This window comes from Medicago sativa, chromosome 4, assembly GCF_051527215.1.
Source record: "Medicago sativa cultivar Bolivia chromosome 4, Bolivia_mono, whole genome shotgun sequence".
Taxonomy (NCBI): domain Eukaryota; kingdom Viridiplantae; phylum Streptophyta; class Magnoliopsida; order Fabales; family Fabaceae; genus Medicago; species Medicago sativa.
Genome location: NC_140752.1, coordinates 84,563,597 through 84,585,036, shown reverse-complemented (window position 1 = coordinate 84,585,036; position 21,440 = coordinate 84,563,597). Strand labels below are relative to the sequence as shown.

General features: G+C 37.9%; 3 protein-coding genes and 2 long non-coding RNA genes across 6 annotated transcripts; 1 reads left to right on the top strand and 4 right to left on the bottom strand.

Moving 5' to 3' along the window:
- Positions 1–253: 253 nt before the first annotated feature.
- On the bottom strand, positions 254–3,639 carry LOC146932960 (protein NRT1/ PTR FAMILY 8.3-like). 2 transcript variants are annotated; one of them, XM_085704683.1, is made up of 6 exons: positions 3,031–3,151; positions 2,751–2,894; positions 2,527–2,629; positions 2,222–2,439; positions 1,476–2,131; positions 254–1,229 (listed from the first exon to the last, which is right to left on the bottom strand). In XM_085704683.1, exons 2-6 carry the CDS (start codon positions 2,802–2,804, stop codon positions 398–400), a joined length of 1,863 nt encoding a protein of 620 aa, XP_085560809.1. In that variant the 5' UTR covers positions 2,805–2,894; positions 3,031–3,151; the 3' UTR covers positions 254–397. The 2 variants fall into 2 exon arrangements, with proteins under 2 accessions (XP_085560809.1, XP_085560810.1); XM_085704684.1 differs by having other exon boundaries at positions 1,575–2,131; positions 2,751–3,639.
- On the bottom strand, positions 3,608–11,331 carry LOC146932958 (protein NRT1/ PTR FAMILY 8.3-like). The gene is made up of 6 exons (XM_085704685.1): positions 11,022–11,331; positions 10,187–10,292; positions 9,892–10,109; positions 9,235–9,791; positions 7,130–8,643; positions 3,608–3,722 (listed from the first exon to the last, which is right to left on the bottom strand). Exons 1-5 carry the CDS (start codon positions 11,076–11,078, stop codon positions 7,821–7,823), a joined length of 1,761 nt encoding a protein of 586 aa, XP_085560811.1. The 5' UTR covers positions 11,079–11,331; the 3' UTR covers positions 3,608–3,722; positions 7,130–7,820.
- LOC146932959 (uncharacterized) lies at positions 3,896–4,618 on the bottom strand. Its single transcript, XM_085707795.1, has one exon. It carries the CDS (start codon positions 4,616–4,618, stop codon positions 3,896–3,898), a length of 723 nt encoding a protein of 240 aa, XP_085563921.1.
- A 4,951-nt stretch (positions 11,332–16,282) lies between the features above and the next one.
- LOC146932957 (uncharacterized) lies at positions 16,283–18,320 on the top strand. The gene is made up of 2 exons (XR_015008410.1): positions 16,283–16,643; positions 18,042–18,320. It is a non-coding gene; the product is annotated as an uncharacterized LOC146932957 (long non-coding RNA).
- Positions 18,321–20,354: 2,034 nt separating this feature from the next.
- Positions 20,355–21,210, bottom strand: LOC146932956 (uncharacterized). The gene is made up of 2 exons (XR_015007294.1): positions 20,864–21,210; positions 20,355–20,764 (listed from the first exon to the last, which is right to left on the bottom strand). It is a non-coding gene; the product is annotated as an uncharacterized LOC146932956 (long non-coding RNA).
- Positions 21,211–21,440: the final 230 nt, after the last annotated feature.

Below are 21,440 nucleotides of genomic sequence, written 5' to 3'. Positions count from 1 at the left end.
GCTTGGAGACTCACTTTGAAATTGGGAAATAAGGCTATCAGAAACTATCGTCCAATACCAATAAAAAACTAGAAATAAACTTACAAGAAGATATCGTCCAATACGAATAAAAATGAAACCTATCAAATGTTATGTACCGATACCAAAAAAAGGAACATATAACTTTATAGCTTCACTGAAGTCTATTTACATACTTAAAAGTCAATACACTAAAGATAAATGGTACAGGAAGAAATGTTCACTGCAATCTCCATTTGGTTATAGCCTTAAGAAAGTTTTCATTTCTATTAACGTATTAATTTTGTATGATACATTAGGAACTCTACACTTGAGGGAAAAATAATGCCTATAAGAATTCTACTTCAAAGTTACAAACACTGCGCTTAAGGAAGAAGACTCATGTGATGTGACATGCCTTCTTTTGTTTGTACTGTCTAGCATAAACAATGTATACCAACATATTAACAAAACTAAGTCCAGCTAGAAGCCAAAAAAAGTAATCAAGATGACCCTCATTCAGATTATCTCTTATCCATCCAGAATTTCCATCTTTTGTTGTAACATAGTCAACAATAGTGACAATCAAAGAGCTTAAATAATTCCCTAAAGAATTTGTTAAAAGTGCCAATGCACTGCAGAAACTGCGCATGCCATCCGGCGATTGCTCATAGAAAAACTCATGCTGTCCAACAAAAGTGAATACCTCAGCAGCACCAAGCAAGAAATATTGAGGTATCTGCCATAATATACTAAGTGGTACAGGGACATTTTCGTCGACCAAACCAAATTCTTTCGCTGTTTGCAACCTCTTGGTTTCTACTACTGCAGCAGCTGACATGCAAATAATGGAGAGAAAAAGGCCAATTCCCATCCTTTGCAATTCTGAAAAGCCTCTTACCTTGTTAGTGAATTTCCTTGCAATTGGAACAATCCCTTTATCATAAATTGGAACCCAAATAATGACAGCTATGATGTTAAATGTTGAAAGAGACGCTGCAGGAATTTTCAAATAAGAAATAGTTGTGTCCATCATTTTTCCTTGTTCAACAAATAGTGATGACATTTGTGCATAAACGGCACAAAAGATTATTCCTGATGCCCAGATTGGAAAAATGCGGATCAAAATCTTTAACTCTTCAACCTGTGAAACTGTACAAAGCCTCCATGGACTAGTCGCTTCGGTACTCTCTTTTTCTGCATCTGATATCACTGCTGCTTTATCAAGGAACCTGCACAAAGTAGAGTAATAAGTTGTTTTAGTCCCTAAATGTGTGAGGCAGCGTCACTATAGCCCCTGAGTGCATCGAAATTACAAAAACATTCCCAGGTGTGTATGCTGTTAGTAATTTCATGGATCAAACTGACTAGCAAAAGACACTTCCAAAGACCAACCTGACCAACGAAAGAAACAGATATACCAGGACCAAACTGACTAACAAAATACACATTCAGATACTATAGGGATAGTGACTTACATATTCAATGACAAAAATCTCCAAATATTTTGGGATACAATACATATTAAGCAAACAATACTAATTGGATATGAAAGATGTTTGAAGCTATGAGATAACCTCAAATCATCACTATGCTCTAGTCTAGAACTTCCTTCAATGGAGGAATTCCTAATTGCTTTTTCAAAGAGGAGACAACTCTCTTGGGAAACCTCCAATTTCCACTTGAATAAAGCAGCAGAAATCACCTGGAAAATTCTTGTAAGAGGACTTCCACCTGGCCTTTGAACTCTATAGATTGGTGAACCTAGAAAGAAAATTATGATTGCAATACCAATAAACAATGCACAAATTCCATATCCAATGCCCCACCCAACATTTTCTTCAGTCCATACCAATATTGTGACTGATAAAAGTGCACCAATGTTACTAGTGAAATAATTCCAATTAAAAAATGATCCTTTACTTTCTCTTTCCTTATTATCTGTATCATCAAACTGATCTGCCCCAAAGGGCCAAATACATGGCTTTATTCCACCAGTCCCTACTGCAATTAAAAATAGTCCAAGGAAGAACACGGCACTTTGAGCTAAAGTTGCTGATGGACAGACAGAACACACCCATTCCATTGGCTTCAATGCAGAAATGGTTGATGAAAGAATCAATATGCAGATACCCTGTGAAAATTAAAAGTACCATTATGGATACTATCAGATTCATGGTAACTTCATGATGAGAAACTCATAAATCATAATTTTAAATTTTACAATGAGATAGATTCCGTAGAACACTGCAATTGTCCAGTATCTTCCCAAGTAAGCATCAGCAAAGAAGGATCCAATGAGAGGTGTAAGATAGCAAGTTCCTTGAAAAGTGGTGACATTTTTTGCGGCAGAAACAGTTCCTTCATGTATTTTCGTGGTGAGATAAGTGACAAGATTTGTAGCAATCCCATAGTACGCCAAACGTTCACAAAAGAAAGTACCTGTATTATAATAGATATGTGACGCGTCAAACACAAGAAAAATATTGTTTGTTAGAACAACAAACAGATGATGGAACATATAATCACCTAGAATAAAGGGGCATGATTTCCATGTCCCAGTTTCCCTTTTGACAGAAAGCTCTCCCTTTATGTTCACCGATCCATCTCCTGTGTGAACACTGTCTTCAGACTGCAAAAAATAAAAATAAATAACAGCATAACGATAATACTACAAGTTAGCTACTACTTGTGTGAAGACTATAATAAGTTGCATGCCATTATGATGTAGAGATGATAGGTTAAGTAGGAACCTGTAGAAGACCATCTTCCAGAAGTAATCTGGTAGGTTGATCTAAATGTTCCATTGTTAGTCTCTACTGTCTCAAATTGATGGGGCCAATTTTTATGTCTCTTGAGAGCCACTCATCTGCATTCTATTTTTATAATCATAATGCCTACAAAGAATGGTAGGTAAAAAGTTAATACCCACCATTCTGAAATATTCCTTTTGTGAGTTTGAAAAGAAGTTGAGAGTGTTTTTTCACTTCACATTTTATGGCCTAAAATTAGAAGAATCAATAATATATGAACCTGTCAATTGCCACAATATACAAAAACTTGATTACAACTGTATACTGAGGATACCAAAGCATAAAAGAGAATATTGCTTATACGGCCTTAATGAACGACTTAGTCCAATAGTTGCTAACACTCCACAATAAACGCGGCTGTAGCAATCAAGCATATCCTGTGGTAAAAGCACGACAGTTGAGACCAAAAACTGGGGGAAACACATGTTCAAAAATAACTTTTCACCTGTAGACAATGAGTCAGTCACAACTTGCTATATTGTATGGATTGGAATCAATAAATACAAATGTTTATTATTACATTTATCATAGTAATTACAGATTCCTATAAAATGTATATAAGCTTATGGTTTGATTTGTGTATGCTTTTTATTTCATATTTTATTTCTCTGTAATTATTTAGGACATATTCACTCAAGTATACATAATTAACTGTATTCCTTTCAAACTTTCGAATTTGACATAACAGGATTCCCAAGTTTTTTTTCTTTCTGAGTTGTGATTACCCTCTAGTTTATTTCTTCCCAGCAGCATATACTTTTTCTCGGTTTAACAAATATATTTCCTATACGGTACTCTTACCAAAAACATCAATATTTTATTGAAGAATTAAAATAAAATGACATGCATAAAACATGATATTATCACCACTCATGGAAAGAGATAATTGAATCTACAACTCTTGCTTTGAGCCTGTTGAGATATTGAATAGGTGTGACTGTTTAGTTTTATCTTCCTTATTTATTGTATTGATTAATCTTCCCTATTGATTAATCTTCCCTATTGATTAGGGATTAACTAGGAGGCTCCTGCCTATATATAACTGTATATTCTGCCCACATAATATATTGAACATATTTTCAGTCTCAATATGGTATCAGAGCAACAGTAGCTGAGGAAGTTGCATGTTGTGATGCCTTTAGCTGCAAATACTCCTTATACTCATTGGCAGACAAGGTAGTTTCAGATCCAGCCTTTGACTCAGAGTCTGTAGAGGTTTGAGCAACGTTGGCAGTTTTGCTTGGAAAACCATGTAAATTGTAGCACTGATCCTGGGTGTGCCCATCTCTCTTACAGTAAGTACAACGGGAGTTACCTCTACCCCCTCTACCACGTCCTCGACTATTGCCACGTCCTCGACCATTGCCACGTCCACGACCTCCGCTACTACCATCACTAGAATTAGAAATAAGAGCAGAGGACTCGGGGTTTGTCTGTGTATCATCACCTGGTAAAGAAACTCGGGTGAGACGATCAATAAGCTCTTCGACTGTTGGAATGGAGGTATTTGTCAAAGCCTGATCTCTAACAGCAGCATACTCTTTAGGTAGACTGTAAAGGATAAACACCATGAACATATTGTCAAGCTTCTCTAATACCTTCTCAAGATCATCACCAACCAGCATAAGTTTGAGGCCATCAATAGTAGACTGAGCTCTAGCCAAATATTCTGATAAATCATGGTCAGTCATCTGAAGGGTAGCCAAGTTGCGGACAGATTCATACAATCTCTGAATATCATTAGCATAAAGATTTTTAGCCTTATGCCAAACCTCATAACATGTCCTATATGGACGAAAATGTGCCATCAGCTTAGGCTCAATAGAATTCCACAACACAGATACAAGTTGATAATCAGCCGCTTCCCATTCATCTTTCAACTTGGCATCAATATCTGACACCTTTTTAGTAAGATGATCGGAAAGACGTTGGCCCAAAAACCATATCTCCACTGAAGAATACCAGTTCAAGTAGTTCTTACCATTCAATTTTTCTGTTGTGATATCAGAGAAATATTCTTTTGCATTATCGCTGCGCAGGATGCGAATTGTTTTGTTCACGATTTATCTCCAGGTCGTGATAAAATGTCTCCTCGTGCTATCAAATGCGTCTTCCTTGGTTACTCTCGTGTCCAAAAAGGTTATCGATGTTACTCTCCTTCTACACACCGCTTCTACACATCTGCAGATGTTACATTCTTTGAGGATATACCATACTTTGCCAATTCAAATGCTCCTTCGGTTGAGTTGGATCAGGTTTTGCCTATTCCCTATTTTGATTATGTTGAGTCCACTCATATATCTTCTGTCCCACCAGTCGTACCAGATACGACCTCGTCAATTGATTCTCCACCACCTTTAAATCGGTATGGCATCACTTATGAGAGAAGGTTTGGACCACATGCTTCAGTTCCTGCTCCAAGTGTCTCCACCCCTGCTCCGGATCCACCTGCATCTCCTGATTTGCCCATTGCCATCCGCAAAGGTAATCGTTCAACCCGTAACCCGTATCCTATATATAATTTTTTGTCTTACCATCGTTTATCTCCCACCTATTGTGCTTTTGTTTCTGCACTTTCGTCTGTTTCTATTCCTAAGACAATTCAGGAAGCATTGTCCCATCCAGGGTGGAGGCAAGCCATACTTGATGAAATGTCAGCTTTAGAATCTAATCACACTTGGGAGCTTGTTCCACTTCCTTTTGGGAAATCTATTGTTGGTTGCAGGTGGATATTTAATGTTAAGGTTGGCCCTGATGGACAGGTAGATCGGTTGAAAGCCCGCCTAGTGGCGAAGAGATATACTCAAGTCCATGGTCAAGATTATAGTGATACTTTTTCTCCAGTTGCAAAAATGGCATCTGTTCGACTCTTTTTGGCCATGGCTGCAATGAAACGTTGGTCTCTTTTTCAGTTGGATATCAAGAATGCATTCTTGCATGGTGACTTGGAGGAAGAGATTTACATGGAGCAACCTCCTGGGTTTGTTGCTCAGGGGGAGTGTGATCTGGTATGCAAATTACGTAAGTCTTTGTATGGCTTAAAACAATCTCCTCGGGCATGGTTTGGAAGATTTAGTAAAGTCCTTCAACAGTTTTGGATGATCCGTTGTGAGGCTGATCACTCTGTTTTTACGAAATGTTCCTCATCGAATAAATATATCTACCTAGTGGTTTATGTTGATGACATTGTGATTACAGGTGATGATAATGAGGGTATCAAAGCATTAAAACAACACTTATTTCAAAACTTCCAGACTAAGGACTTGGGTCCTCTTCGTTATTTTCTTGGTATTGAGGTAGCACAATCAAAGTCAGGTATTGCTATCTCTCAAAGGAAGTATGCTCTTGATATTTTGGAGGAGACAGGTCTTTCGGACTGCAAACCAGTTGAGACTCCTATGGATCCTAATGTGAAGCTTCTTCCTAATCAGGGGGAGCCCTATACTGATCCAGGCAAATACCGAAGACTTGTCGGAAAGTTAAATTATCTCACCATGACTCGGCCCGACATATCTTTTCCAGTTAGTGTAGTAAGTCAGTTCCTCAACTCTCCTTGTGACAACCATTGGAATGCAGTTATTCGAATTCTTAAGTATGTTAAAGGATCACCTGGTAAGGGGCTTGTCTTTACTGATAGAGGCAACACCGATATCATTGGATATTCAGATGCTGATTGGGCAGGAGATGCAAGTGATAGACGGTCTACGTCTGGTTATTGTGTTTTCTTTGGTGGAAATTTAATTTCATGGAAGAGCAAAAAGCAAAACGTTGTTGCTCGATCAAGTACAGAGGCTGAGTATCGAGCCATGGCTCATGCCACATGTGAACTTTTATGGTTGAAGCATTTACTTCAGGAACTTCATTTTTGTGAGATTGGTCCAATGAAACTTGTGTGTGATAACCAATCAGCGTTGCACCTCTCGTCCAACCCAGTTTTTCACGAGAGGACAAAGCATATTGAAGTTGACTGTCACTTTCTTAGAGAGAAGATTATCACCGGAATCATCAGAACCTCCTTTGTCAATTCCAAGGATCAACTCGCTGATATCTTTACTAAATCGCTACGAGGTCCTCGGATAACTTACATATGTGACAAGATGGATGCATATGATGTGTATGCACCACCTTGAGGGGGAGTGTTGAGATATTGAATAGGTGTGACTGTTTAGTTTTATCTTCCTTATTTATTGTATTGATTAATCTTCCCTATTGATTAATCTTCCCTATTGATTAGGGATTAACTAGGAGGCTCCTGCCTATATATAACTGTATATTCTGCCCACATAATATATTGAACATATTTTCAGTCTCAATAGAGCCACAACCAACTTCTGACATTGATCATTTCTACAAATTCAACTGAATTCAGTTGTATGGAATGGGAACAAATTTAATTTCTATGCATTCATATGGACTATATAATGCAGACCCACATGATTTTACAGATTTCCTGATATACATTTATTTCTACAAATCCTAATTAGACCAGAAATGAGTTCTGCCATTTGGTGGTGTAATCATGTTTACACCCACAAATGCAAATGCATAGACACTATACAAGTAAAAAATAAATTATATGTGAGTTCGGCACCGCTCTTACAAAACACACATGAGTAGATCATCTTGAGCAAAGACTTCTCTTCTCAATGATTACTTTCCAACCAAAAGCATTGAGTGTTTTAGGAGCTAAATTTAACCATAAGTTGTTGAATAACTTCTGTTTTCCTGATCATCGTTCCTTTGAATGGGCTTATAAGCTGATTTTATTTGAACGAATCTGCTTTTCAATGCCAGTGGTTCAGCTGAAATTCTATTATAGTTATGTACAACATAGTAACTTGGAAAATTCCATTCCAAAACTCGGTCTCTCCAAAAACCTATACTATCCACCTTCCCAAATTCCATTCCTAATTAGCATATGTATTTGACATACAAAGAAATATCCACAACGAAAAAAGGAAATATGAGAACATGTTTCCATTCCTAAGAGCAATAAATGCTTCAAAAATCTTAAGAAACCTTCTTCTGCTTGTACATTTTGGCAGAAATTATGAACACCAACATATTTAATAAGCTTAGTCCAGATAAAAGCAGAAAATAATAATCAAGATGTCCCTTATTCAAATTATCTGGAATCCATCCAAGCCTTCCCCCTTGTGTAGTGAAGTAAGTTACTATAGTAATAATGAGAGAGCTCAAGTAATTCCCCAATGAAAAACTAAGGAGCGGTAGTGCGGTACATAAAGTTCGCATAGTATCTGGTGATTCCTCGTAGAAGAACTCAAGCTGCCCAATGAATGTGAATACTTCTGCTGCTCCTAATAAGAAATACTGAGGGATTTGCCATAATACACTAAGGGGTACAGCAACAAGCTTATCAACAAAGTCAAGCTCACTTGCAAGCTGCAGACGCTTAATTTCCACAACAGCAGCTGCTAACATGCACATTCCAGAAATAAAATGACCAATTCCTATTCTTCGATATATGGATAAGCCCCTTCTCTTGCCTGTAAATTTCCTTGCAATAGGAACAAGTATCCGGTCGTAGACGGGGACCCACAAAATAACACTTACCACATCAAAGGTTGAGAGGGAAGCTGGGGATAATTTGAAGGAACTGATGTTCGTGTCCATCATAGTTCCTTGCTCCACAAACAATGTTGACATCTGGGCATAGACAGCAGAATAAACGATGCCAGTAGCCCAAATTGGAAACATGCGAATAAAGATTTTCAATTCCTCCACCTGTGTTACAGTGCAAAGCCTCCATGGATTAGAATAGTCCCCACTTTTTTTCTCAAAATCAGAAACTACAGCTGCTCTATCAAAATACCTTCATTTAAAAACACCGGAAAAAAAAAAAAAGGAGTTTTAGAAAGTCAAAAAAAAAAAAAAAAAAAACCCTGTTCCAGTTGAAAGCATTCTCAACCAGGGGAAGTACTCTCATCGTTATAAACAGTATATTATTAGTAGGGAACAAAATAAATAAAAATGTAAAAATTTCAAATTTTAGCATACAATTTACCATGCAATAAAGACTGTCTACAAGGAAAATGTTGACATGCAAACTACCCTACAAAACTGTCAATCACGACGATATTCTTCCAGTAGAGAAAGGGAGAAACAATAATGGAAGGATACTACTCGGATATTATCGTTTATCCTATCCTCTTAGCCCTATGCTGGTATGCACAGAATGACAAACTAAAAGTCTGGCTAATTCGTAGGTCTCAAATTAGACCCAAACAACTCATATGGCATTGGAGCAAGGCTCATATCTTACATTTTATCATAAATTCATAATAAACAACCAACTCCACATTTGGCATCAGACAAATTGCACATCAACAAGATGCTCATTTGCTATTTTGAACAAAAAGCCAATAACACTAGGAGGGAAAAAAACTTAAAGTAAAAACATCACCTGAGATCATCTTGATGCATCAGTTTGTAACTTCTTTCAACTCTGGATTTCTTGTCAGGCATCTCATACAGGAGACTACTATCCTCAGGCACAACCAGATTATGCTTCCGTACAGATGCTAACACAACCTGGCACATTCTTGTAATAGGGCTACCCCTTGGTTTCTGAAACCTGTAGAGAGAGGTGCCTAAAAAGAAACATCCAACAGATAACCCCATAAATAAAGCAGGAATGCCAAATCCAAGACCCCATCCTGCATTATCTTGAACCCACACAATGAAGCTGCATGATACAATGGCACCTACGTCGATAGAAAAGTAATACCAGTTGAAAAAGGAAGCCTTCTTAGCCCTTTCTTTGGAATCAGTATCATCAAACTGATCTGCCCCAAAAGATAGCACACATGCTTTCACACCACCAGTTCCTAATGCAATTACATAGAGACCAAAGTAGAACGGATAATATTGCATAGGACTAACCGGAGGACATACCGAACCCAAACATTCATCTGGCTTCAGTGATGGAACAGATGCAGAAAGAGTCAAGATACACATCCCCTGCAAGAAACAATCATATAAGTATCACATAATAAACATGTTAAGACAATTATACTGTTGTGGAAAAGTTATTAAGAAAGAGAACAAATATGTGTATTACAACGAAATAAATCACAGCAAAAACGGCAATTGTCCAGTATCGCCCCCAGTAACCATCTGCCAGAACAGCTCCAATGAGAGGTGTAAGGTAACAAGTTCCTTGCCAGATGCTGATATTTCTCGCAGCAGAAGCGTTTCCTTCATGTAGTTTGGTGGTGAGATAGGTAACAAGGTTTGTTGCAATGCCAAAGAAAGCCAGACGTTCACAACACTCGTTGCCTGTAATTTACAAACATAAATGTTATATTAACAAAAATGGATGATCTAAAACATGATGCCGATGTAAAAAATCAAACCTAGAATAAATGGACAAGCTCTCCAATTGCCAGTATTGTGCTTAATAGCAGGCCTCCATCTAAAGTCAACTGAGCCATCTCCTGTGTACTGTTTGCTCACTTCATCCTTCAGAATTAAACGAAATAAGTAAATAACCATATCACAAAGCAGAATACCACATTTTTAAGGATCGCTACCGTCAATGGATCTAGGGCGTTTGATGAAGACTGACTGACTCGTATTTTAACTTCACCAAATCGGATATAGAATACAACTAAAAATAAGAATCCTCTTCATCTAACGGACAGTTAGAGCCTAGAATTGCTGCAACAGAGAATCCAAATCCCTTTTTAAGGATTCAGATAATAAAGACAATAACATTCAAAAGCATTTCACTTTTTCTTTCCTTTACTTTAATATTGATAAAAAATAGCATTTCAGTTCTAATGACAGTAAATAAAACAAATATGAGAAAACCACAAAGTATATCAAGGGCTAAAAGTAAAAACATGTTGATGAAAAGGGCATGTTTGGATTCACTTTTGGTAGAGCCAAAAGTGATTCTGGAGACTTAAAATTGATTTTGGTGTGTTTGGAGGTTCTCAATTAAAATTTATTTCGACTCTAGAATTGATTATAACATAACGGCCTTGAAAGTGAAAACAGTTGATAGGCAGATTGTACTTAGAAGGCCGTTATGTTATAAGTATATCAATAACTAACTAACACGTGGTGAGGTGAGAGCATACTCTCATGAAACGGATTCCAACACAAGGAGATGAAAATATTAAGCGAAGCAAAGATGTTTTATCTATTTATGGGAAAAAGAAAAGTGTGAACCAGGAAGAAGAGAACCTGAAGAAGACCTTGTTCCAGTTCCAGAACAACGTCGTCGTCGTCAACAGAATTCATCTTCTTACTTCCAATATATGTCAGAAGTAGTGAAGCAAGCAATGGTATATGGAGAATAAAGAATCTTCTTCATTTTCAATTATTCTTAGAATACGTACGTACAAAGATTATGTCATTGCTGACACGATAATAATAATTTATTATTGGATCATAAACTGCAATTTTTTGTTTTGACAAAATTGATAAACTGCAACACAACATGTCTCTTTGAACTTCACAGCTCAACCTTGTGGTTCACTTTTTGGAGAGAGACAAAGATTGGGCAGTTTCAGAGTTCATATATAGTAATAAAAACATGTTTGATCTACTCTAACTTTTTCATACACCCACGCCACGATATCTTATTAATCAAATGTAAAACTAGGATTAATTCAATTGAGTAGATGATTAATTAATGATTATGTAGTTGAATTAACAAAATTTTAAAGGATTAAATATGTTTTTAGTCCCTACAAAGTCACAAGTTTTTAAGTTTGGTTCCTATAAAATTTTAATGGTAATTTTAGTCCTCCTAAATATTGTATTTGTCAAAAAAAAAAAATATTGTAGTTTGTAAGAATTTTTGAAAACTTTTTACAAAAAATGGACACCTTTAGTCCTCCTAAATAGTATCTATAAAATGTAAATAGGGACTAAAAGTGAATAAAAATTTTGTAGGGACTAAACTTAAAAGGTTGTAATTTTATAGGGACTAAAAACATATTTAACCCAATTTTAAATGAATTGAATTAATAAATCTTGTCTTGTGGATGTTGTATTGGTACTAGTTAGTTATATGTCTGTTGTATTTGATTATTTAAAAATAAATTGTTTGATCGGTAAGGAAGGATAAAATGCAAAAAATCAATAAACAAGGGTAAAATTAAAAGAAAAAATATTACACAAAAATTTAGTATTTTTATGTAAAAGTATAGATATTAGAAATGTGATTGTTTAATTAAAATAACGGCGAGGTCTAATATGAGGGAGCCAATAGGTCCCTCATCTAGTGAGGGAGCAAAAGATGCTTTTTTTTAACCTTAGGATTATAACATTGGATTGGATCTACTCCACCTCAGCAAGGGAGCACATGTACCTCTCCACATTCAATCAAAACACATCATACACTCTCTGAACATGATTTTCTCTCCCCTCTGTTAATTCATTATCTTCTCTTCTGTTTCTCTCTCTAAGTTTCTTCCCCATTACAACCAGTGGTTTCATTCTCTGATAATCATCAAAGCAATACTCAACAACGAAACAGAATCGCTGAGTTCAATTGGGTGTGTTATGTGTTTGATTGATGAAAAGATTGAATAAAAAAGAGGGAAATTATGGAATGGGAAGTTACCATTTCGTTAGGTTGGCAGAAGAAGAAACCTGGCGAGTCTGTTAAGGGTGGGTTTTTGTTTTGACTTATTCTTCTGCAGCACCACCACCGCCACCGAATAAATGATTCTTCACGAACAAAAAACTCGACTTGATGAATTTCGATGTTACTGTGAAAAGTTATCAATTTGATAAAAAATAAAAATTCGTTTTTTTATAGAACCCTAAAAAAAATAAAATCTGCGATTAGCTTATGGATTTGAAAAATAAGCTTGTGTTTTCTTCGTGCCATTCAATTCCGATCAAAACTGCTTAAAAATCGTTGAATTTCATTGTGAACCAACGGATATCCGCTCGGGTCAATTTGCGGGTCAAAAAACCCGTTTCAGAGTGAACGGGCGAAGAAGATGAGTTAAAAAAAACATAAAAAAAAATTAAAACACGAGCACGCAGGTCTCGAACAGGCGACTTATGACACATTTTACCACATAAACCCAACCAACTGCACTACGCTTCCAATTGTGCGTTCATAGATTTTCATATTATTTACATACTACTAACAGTTTTGAATTGAGAGAAAAAATCAATGATTTAATTTAGGGTTAATTAAGTAAATGGTCCCTATAAATATTCAGAATTTTGTTTTTAGACTATACAAAATAAAATCACACTTTTTAGTCTTTATAAATTTTTTCATCAACATTTTTAGTCCCTATAAAATTTTTCCATCAGCATTTTTAATCACTCCAAAAAAATTTCATCAACATTTTTGTTCCCTAAAATGCTTAAGAAAAATATCACACGGACTAAAAAGTGTGATTTTATTTTGTAGGGACTAAAAACAAAATTCTGAATATTTATCAACTAGGAAGGACACCTCCCCAGTGACTGAAACATGTCTAACTATGGAACCGAAGCATGTTTAGTCGATCCCACCGTTGGATGTGACCCTCACGGAGTTAGAAGGAAGCAGAAACTGAAATTTCTCAGATTGGATTCTCGGACACGTGTCTACCGAACAAACTATCCCTTCAGAAGCCTAGTCAACTAGGAATGACGACTCCCTGGTGACTGAAACGTGCCTAACATTGAAACCGAAGCATGTTTAGTCGATCCCACCGTTGAATGTGACCCTCACGGAGTTAGAAGGAAGCACAAACTGGAATTTCTCAGATCGGATTCCCGGACACGTGTCTACCGAACAAACTATCCCTTCTTAAGCCTAGTCAACTAGGAAGGACAGCTCCCCGGTGACTGAAACGTGCCTAACATTGGAACCGAAGCATGTTTAATCGATCCCACCGTTGTATGTGACCCTCACGGAGTTAGAAGGAAGCAGAAACTGGAATTTCTCAGGTCGGATTCCCGGACACGTGTCTACCGGACAAACTATCCATTCAGAAGCCTAGTCAACTAGGAAGGACGGCTCCCCGGTGACTGAAACGTGCCTAACATTGGAACCGAAGCATGTTTAATCGATCCCACCGTTGTATGTGACCCTCACGGAGTTAGAAGGAAGCAGAAACTGGAATTTCTCAGGTCGGATTCCCGGACACGTGTCTACCGGACAAACTATCCATTCAGAAGCCTAGTCAACTAGGAAGGACGGCTCCCCGGTGACTGAAACGTGCCTAACATTGGAACCGAAGCATGTTTAGTCGATCCCACCGTTGAATGTGACCCTCACGGAGTTAGAAAGAAGCAGAATCTGGAATTTCTCAGATCGGATTCCCGGACACGTGTCTACCGAACAAACAATCCCTTTAGAAGCCTAGTCAACTGGGAAGGACAACTCCCCGGTGACAGAAACGTGCCTAACATTGAAACTGAAGCATGTTTAGTCGATCCCACCATTCAATGTGAACCTCACGGAGTTAGAAGGAAGCAGAAACTAGAATTTCTCAGATCAGATTCCCGGACACGTGTCTACCGAACAAAGTATCCCTTCTTAAGCCTAGTCAACTAGGAAGGACGGCTCCCCGGTGACTGAAACGTGCCCAACATTGGAACTGAAACATGTTTAATCGATCCCACCGTTGGATGTGACCCTCACGGAGTTAGAAGGAAGCAGAAACTGGAATTTCTCAGATCGGATTCCCAGACACGTGTCTACCGGACAAACTATCCCTTCAGAAGCCAAGTCAACAAGAAAGGACGGCTCCCCGGTGACCGAAACGTGCCTAACATTGGAACCGAAGCATGTTTAACCGATCCCACCGTTGAATGTGACCCTCACGGAGTTAGAAGGAAGCAGAAACTGGAATTTCTCAGATCGGATTCCCGGACACGTGTCTACCGAACAAACTATCCCTTTAGAAGCCTAGTCAACTAGGAAGGACGACTCCCCGGTGACTGAAACGTGCCTAACATTGGAACCGAAGCATGTTTAGTCGATCCCACCGTTGAATGTGACCCTCACGGAGTTAGAAGGAAGCAGAAACTGGAATTTCTCAGATCGGATTCCCGGACACGTGTCTACCGAACAGACTATCCCTTATTAAGCCTAGTAAACTAGGAAGGACGGCTCCCCGGTGACTGAAACGTGCCTAACATTGGAACCGAAGCATGTTCAATCGATCCCACCGTTGGATGTGACCCTCACGGAGTTAGAAGGAAGCAGAAACTGGAATTTCTCAGATCGGATTCCCGGACACGTGTCTACCGGACAAACTATCCCTTCAGAAGCCTAGTCAACTAGTATGGACAACTCCCCGGTGACTGAAACGAGTCTAACATTGGAACCGAAGCATGTTTGGTCGATCCCATCGTTGGATGTGACCCTCACAGAGTTAGAAGGAAGCAGAAACTGGAATTTCTCAGATCGGAATCCCGGACACGTGTCTACCGGACAAACTATCCCTTCAGAAGACTAGTCAACTAGGAAGGACAACTCCCCGGTGACTGAAACGAGTCTAACATTGGAACCGAAACATGTTTGGTCGATCCCACCGTTGAATATGGCCCTCACAGAGTTAGAAGGAAGCAAAAACTGGAATTTCTCAGATCGGAATCCCGGACACGTGTCTACCGGACAAACTATCCCTTCAGAAGCATAGTCAACTTGGAAGGACAACTCCCTGGTGACTAAAACGTGTCTAACATTGGAACCGAAGCATGTTTAGTCGATCCCACCGTTGAATATGGCCCTCACAGTGTTAAAAGGAACAAGAAACTGGAATTTCTCAGATCGGAATCCCGGACACGTGTCTACCGGACAAACTATCGCTTCAGAAGCCTAGTCAACTAGTATGGACAACTCCCCGGTGACTGAAACGAGTTTAACATTGGAACCGAAGCATGCTTGGTCGATCCCACCGTTGAATGTGGCCCTCACAGAGTTAGAAGGAAGCAAAAACTGGAATTTCTCAGATCGGAATCCCGGACACGTGTCTACCGGACAAACTATCCCTTCAGAAGCCTAGTCAACTAGGAAGGACAACTCCCCGGTGACTGAAACGAGTCTAACATTGGAACCGAAGCATGTTTGGTCGATCCCACCGTTGAATATGACCCTCACAGAGTTAGAAGGAAGCAGAAACTGGAATTTCTCAGATCGGAATCCCGGACACGTGTCTACCGGACAAACTATCCCTTCAGAAGCCTAGTCAACTAGGAAGGACAACTCCCCGGTGACTGAAACGAGTCTAACATTGGAACCGAAGCATGTTTGGTCGATCCCACCGTTGAATATGGCCCTCACAGAGTTAGAAGGAAGCAGAAACTGGAATTTCTCAGATCGGAATCCAGGAGACGTGTCTACCGGACAAACTATCCCTTCAGAAGCATAGTCAACTGTAACGCCCCATTTTTATTCTAATATTTTAGTAGATGTGGGAATATTTTTATATGACTTTAATTGCTATATATATATGATTTTATGTGAAATATATGTTTTATATGATTTTTATATGAAATATGTTATGATGCTATTTATTATATGAATATTGGGGTTGTGTATTATTTAAATGAATGTTGTTATTATTGGATAGAAATAATATGAGAAATAGAAATATTATAGAAATAGTATTTATTTTTGGTTAAGGGGAATTAAGTGGAAATTAATAGAAATTAAGGGAGTTGGGTGAGAAAAGAAAAGAGAGATATTTTTGAAGTAAAAGAAAGAAAAAGGGAGAGAAACATTTTCACGTAAAAACATTAGAAGAAAACTGGTTTTGGAGAGAAAACCTAGAAGAGGCCAAGAGAGAGCTAGGAAGGAATCGATTGCGGTAGCTTGACGTTTGGTGTTGCTGAATTAAGGTAAGGGTGGGATTCCTTTCAATAATCATGGTATATAATTCTGAAATTTGATGAATTGTTGTTCTTGGTTTTAGGGTTAGAAGTTTTATGTTAATTGAAGAAAATATGATGAATGGTGTTGTTTGATGCATGTTTCTATGTTGTTTTAGTTACTATGTTGTATATAGAACCTGTAAACATTGTTCTAATTCATTTTGGGTGATTAGGGGATCAGAAAATGGGTTTTTGGGGTGAAAATGGTGTTAAAATCGTAACAGTAGATGAAAAACTCGCCAGAAATTCGCTATTAGCGTAACCCTCTGGAACAGGTACGCTATTAGCTCAATTTTCGCTATTAGCGAAATTGTCCAGTGACAGCATTTTCTGTTTCGCGTTCTTGTGTCTTTTTCACCCGTTTCTATTTTGAATTAGCTTTAGGTGTAAACATAAAAGTTGTAGATAATTGAGTTAGCTTTCTAATGGCTTTGGAGTGACTAGAAAATTATTTGTAGATTTAGAGTTATGATGAAAATAGTCCAAGTGGGTCTTCAGAAAATTTTAAGAAAACTTAGCATAATTAATCTCTAGTTAGTCCAAAAACTTATGGTTGGTTTCCCAACTTCAAACTTAAGTGTTAGGGATTTAGTTGAGGTGTTTATGGATATTTGACTTATGTTCTATTGATCAAAACTTAATTGCTTTTGGGGGATGTTTTAGACATTGAGATGAATGTAATTGATTTATATATATGTTATGTTGTTGATTTCCGTTGTTGATGTCGTTGTATCATCTGATGTCGAAGTTGGGGAGTGTGTCATAATTGTTTTAGGCACATATGTTGTTGTTGCAGTCGCTGTTGAAGTTGTATGTTGATATACACAAGTTGAGTCCATTTGCATACTCACAATTGTTGGGGGCTTATGCCCTGGAATGTTTATCATTCAACCGTTGGGGCCTTATGCCCTGGAATGTTTATCATTCAACCTTTGGGGGCTTATGCCCTGGGATGCTTTAACCATCCAATTTGTTGGGGGCTTATGGCCTGGAATGCTTAGCATTCAACGCGCGTAGATTGGTACCACCTGCATGATGCATTAGTTGTTGTTGTCGTTGTAGCATTGTCGAGTTGTTGTCGTTGTCGAATTGTCGAGTTGTTGTCGTTGTCGAATTGTCGAGTTGTTGTCGTTGTCGAATTGTCGAGTTATCGGTGTCGTTGTGGATAATGTTGTTGTTGTTGTTGTACCTTGTTGCCGAAAATGATTATGTTGTTGTTATATGTATTCTTTATATACATTATTAATGATGCATGTTGTGATATATTGCTATTTTCATTAATTTGATGAATTATATATTATCATTATTGGATAAGTTTCTCACCCCTTCTGCGTATATGTTGCCTCGACCGTGGGTAATGTGCAGGTAATGATGGCTTGTAGGTTGATTGGCTCAAGTGTCTAGGGCTCTGATACATATTAGGATGGGGATCGTCGCGAGTGTCTTCTCATTTCTTTTATGTATCACATATTTTGGAAAAGACTTGCTATTGGAATAAAGTTGAATTATGTTGTGGCCTTATGCCAAGACTTTTATTGATGTTGAATTTGGTTGAATTTATATTTTAAAGAATTATTCCGCTGCAGTTTGTAAGATAATTTAAATGTCGGTTTTTAAATAAATAGACAATTTTCTATTATGAAATTTTGAAAAGTAGTGTGACACTCCGTTGTGTGATTACTCTGATTTTATTTATTAATATTAATTTGTTGGGAGAACGGGGTGTTACATCAACTAGGAAGGACAACTCCCCGGAGACTGAAACGTGTCTAACATTGGAACCGAATCATGTTTGGTCGATCCCACCGTTGGATATGACCCTCACAGAGTTAGAAGGAAGCAGAAACTGGAATTTCTCAGATCGGAATCCAGGAGACGTGTCTACCGGACAAACTATCCCTTCAGAAGCCTAGTCAACTAGGAAGGACAACTCCCCGGAGACTGAAACGTGTCTAACATTGGAACCGAATCATGTTTGGTCGATCCCACCGTTGGATGTGACCCTCACAGAGTTAGAAGGAAGCAGAAACTGGAATTTCTCAGATCGGAATCCCGGAGACGTGTCAACCGGACAAACTATCCCTTCAGAAGCCTAGTCAACTAGGAAGGACAACTCCCCGGAGACTGAAACGTGTCTAACATTGGAACCGAATCATGTTTGGTCGATCCCACCGTTGGATGTGACCCTCACAGAGTTAGAAGGAAGCAGAAACTGGAATTTCTCAGATCGGAATCCAGGAGACGTGTCTACCGGACAAACTATCCCTTCAGAAGTCTAGTCAACTAGGAAGGACAACTCCCTGGAGACTGAAACATGTCTAACATTGGAACCGAATCATGTTTGGTCGATCCCACCGTTGGATGTGACCCTCACAGAGTTAGAAGGAAGCAGAAACTGGAATTTCTCAGATCGGAATCCAGGAGACGTGTCTACCGGACAAACTATCCCTTCAGAAGCCTAGTCAACTAGGAAGGACAACTCCCCGGAGACTGAAACGTGTCTAACATTGGAACCGAATCATGTTTGGTCGATCCCACCGTTGGATGTGACCCTCACAGAGTTAGAAGGAAGCAGATACTGGAATTTCTCAGATCGGAATCCAGGAGACGTGTCTACCGGACAAACTATCCCTTCAGAAGCCTAGTCAACTAGGATGGACAACTCCCCGGAGACTGAAACGTGTCTAACATTGGAACCGAATCATGTTTGGTCGATCCCACCGTTGGATTTGACCCTCACAGAGTTAGAAGGAAGCAGAAACTGGAATTTCTCAAATCGGAATCCAGGAGACGTGTCTACCGGACAAACTATCCCTTCAGAAGCCTAGTCAACTAGGAAGGACAACTCCCCGGAGACTGAAACGTGTCTAACATTGGAACCGAATCATGTTTGGTCGATCCCACCGTTGGATGTGACCCTCACAGAGTTAGAAGGAAGCAGAAACTGGAATTTCTCAGATCGGAATCCAGGAGACGTGTCTACCGGACAAACTATCCCTTCAGAAGCTTAGTCAACTAGCTCCAATTATTGTAGAAAATTTGTTTACGTGAACGTAAATGTAAATACGTTTGCGTACTATTATTTATTATGTAAATCGAGAATATTTATTAATAAAAGGGTGTGATTTTTTTTTTAAAAAATAAATAAATATGGGTATAATTTATTTTTTGAATAAATGTAATGAATTGAATATTAACTAAAAAAAGTTAATTTCACTTTAATTATTTTTTTGGCCGATTCATATCACTCAATTTCACTTTCCCTCTTATGCTAAAATAATCAAATTTCATATTCCTCCCAATTCATGTAAGATTTGCTTTATATAATCAAATCCGGACACACACAACGATGATAAAATTTTAAAAATAATAATAATTTAGTCACATCACTTAATATCGTCTCATTTGTTAAATTTTATCATTAATGTACGTGTGTTCATATAATTTTTATTTAGACTTATGTCTATATAAGATTTGCTTTATATAGAAACCTAAAATAAAATGAATTAAATCATTGATTTTTGCTCACAATTCAAAACTGGTAATAGTAAATAAATAAACTAAAAATCTAAACTATTAGCTATTGTATGCGCAGTGCAGTTGGTTGTGTTTTAAGATTTAAGTGCCATAGGGTGCCAGTTCGATTCCGATTCCTGCATAGGTAACCTGCATAGGTAATATTTTTTTTCCGATTCCTGCATAGGTAATATTTTTTTTTAATTTTTTTTTAATGTCATCTTCTTTACCCGTATCCTGTAAAACGGGTTTTTTGACCCGCGAATCAACCCGGCCGGATCTCCCATGGTACACAATGAAATTCATTTTTACGCACTTTTGATCGGAATTGAATGCCATGAAGAATGCACAGGCTTATTTTTCAAATCCACAAGCTAATCGCAGATTTTTTTTTTGGTTCTTAAAAAAAAACCGCATTTGAATCTTTCTATATCACCGAATTGACAACTTTTCGCTATAACATCGGACAATTTCGATTCAGCATCCATGAAACCATGAAACCCATATCAATTTGAGAACTAATTTTCTTGCACAGATCAATTTGAGAAGGGTCGATACTTTCTTGCACAGATCTGAAAAAATCAAACACGGGATAGATAAGAAAGACAAGGGAAAAACATCACAGAGTATGACTATTTCATCAACAAATTTGATACCCTCATGTTTGATACCTTCATCATCAACAAATTCTTCTTTCAAGGTGTTCTTCTTTTGTGGATTGAGAAATATGGGGTTTGAAAAAGGGAAAGAAATTGGATCTTGATCTATGAAAGTTGAAACAGAGAACAATTTAGGGTGACGATGGATATGATTTTAGTAGATGGATTTTGAGTTCTTGCTGGATTCAGTGAAAACGTATATGGATTTTCCTATCTTGGTCAATTGGTTTAGTTTAAGCTACATTAATTGATTAATATTGTTGTCAATTGATTAATATTGTTGTCAATTGGTTTTGTAGGAACAGATTTTTGTTGTACTTGGAAGAGATGCGTAGAGAGAGAGTGTATGATGTGTTGTGATTGAGTGTGGAGAGATGTAAGTGTTCTCTTGCTGATGTGGAGAAGATCCAATCCATTTATTTAATCCTAAGGTTAAAAAAAAGCATCTTTACTCCCTCACTAGATGAGGGACCTATTGGCTCCCTCATGTTAGCCTCCACCTAAAATAACTTATATAAAGGTAAATAAGTTTGGTCCCTATAAGTTGTTCATTTTGGGTTCCTTAACATGTGCCCTTAGGGCACAACAA